Genomic DNA, 1,759 nt, shown 5'->3' with positions numbered 1-1,759 from the left:
TTTGTAATTTATTGAAAGATACTTCCTTAATCTTATTTGTACAGTATTTACCACACATTTTCCATGTGTTTTCACACTTAATATCATCACATGAAGAAGACAAAAACACCTTGATGAAGGGACAGTAACATGACTTATTGTGTTCCTAATATTTTTGTTAGAGCACTTCTATTTCAATATACTTCCACCAATATAAAGAGGAAAGTTTGGTTATTGTCTCTGCACTTAACTGAAATGTTTTTGCAATATTTTGAGGTAAATAATTTAAATAAAACATTTTAGCAGGGGTAGAACTTGAAACAGGTAACCCACCCGTGTGGGTTTCAACAGAAAACTACTTGTCTGTGTGCACATTTTTATGCCCTTTAGTTCAGTTGATGTGACAAATCTTTTCCCACAGGTCTTGCAAAGATGCAGCTTTTCACCAGTGTGGGCTCTCCTCATGTGGACTGTCAAAAGTTACCACTACAACTGAATATTTTCTCACATATTTCACAAGTGTATGGTTTCTCACTTGTGTGGATTGTCATGTCTTTCCAATTATGACATGACACAGAATATTTTCCCACAGGTTTGCAAGCCTACAGCTTCTCACCTGTGTGTGTTCTCATGTGAAACAACAAACTACTTTTAAACCTGAAAATTTTCCCACAGGATTCGCACGTATATGGCTTCTCACCAGTGTGTGCTCTCATGTGGGCCATTAAATTATTGTTACGTCCAAAACCCTTTCCACAGGTTTTGCAAGTATATGGCTTATCAGCTGTGTGTATTCTCCTGTGGACCAACAAACTACTTTTAAACCTGAAAATTTTCCCACAGGATTCGCAAGTATATGGCTTTTCACCAGTGTGTGATCTCATGTGGACCATTAAATTATTGTTACGTCCAAAACCCTTTCCACAGGTTTTGCAAGTATAAGGCTTCTCACCTGTGTGTGTTCTCATGTGGACCAACAAATGACTGCTACACCCAAAACCTTTTCCACAGGTTTTACAAGTATATGGCTTCTCACCTGTGTGTATTCTCACGTGGACCAACAAACTACTGTTTAATCCAAAACTTTTTCCACAGGTTTTACAAGTGTAAGGCTTCTCACCTGTGTGTGTTCTCATGTGGACCAACAAACTACTGCTTTGTCCAAAACCCTTTCCACAGGTTTTACAAGTATATGGCTTCTCACCTGTGTGTGTTCTCATGTGAACCAACAAATTACCATTACATCCAAAACCTTTTCCACAGATTTTACAAGTATAAGGCTTCTCACCTGTGTGTGTTCTTATGTGGACCAACAAACTACTGTTACATCCAAAACCTTTTCCACAGATTTCACAAGTATATGGCTTCTCACCTGTGTGTGTTCTCATGTGAACCAACAAATTACCGTTACATCCAAAACCCTTTCCACAGATTTTACAAGTATAAGGCTTCTCACCTGTGTGTGTTCTCATGTGAGCCAAATAGGCATTACTAAATCTGAAATTTTCTCCACATGTTTTGCAAGTGTATGGCTTCTCACCTGAGTGGCATTTCATGTGGCCGGTCAACTGAGAAATCTGCTTGAAAACTCTCCCACATTGTTTGCATGTAAACAGCTTCTCACCTGTGTGGACTCTCAGGTGTTTCTCCAGTGATGACTTATACTGGAAATCTTTCCCACATGTGTCACATTTTAAAGACTTTTTACCTGTGCGAATATTACAGTGACTTCTGCTTTTATGGTGTCTTTCCTTTGGTTCTGCCTCTGCATCTCTAGTTG

At 38.8% G+C, this 1,759-nt stretch overlaps 1 protein-coding gene across 1 annotated transcript; it reads right to left on the bottom strand.

Moving 5' to 3' along the window:
* Window positions 1–6: 6 nt before the first annotated feature.
* Window positions 7–1,754, bottom strand: LOC126387217 (zinc finger protein 239-like; the record flags this gene model as incomplete). Its single annotated transcript, XM_050039759.1, has 1 exon — window positions 7–1,754. A coding segment is annotated over one exon (1,173 nt), but the record flags the coding sequence as incomplete, so codon positions are not given.
* Window positions 1,755–1,759: the final 5 nt, after the last annotated feature.

This window comes from Epinephelus moara, unplaced genomic scaffold, assembly GCF_006386435.1.
Source record: "Epinephelus moara isolate mb unplaced genomic scaffold, YSFRI_EMoa_1.0 scaffold2859, whole genome shotgun sequence".
NCBI lineage: Eukaryota > Metazoa > Chordata > Actinopteri > Perciformes > Serranidae > Epinephelus > Epinephelus moara.
This window is presented reverse-complemented; position numbering and strand designations above follow the sequence as displayed.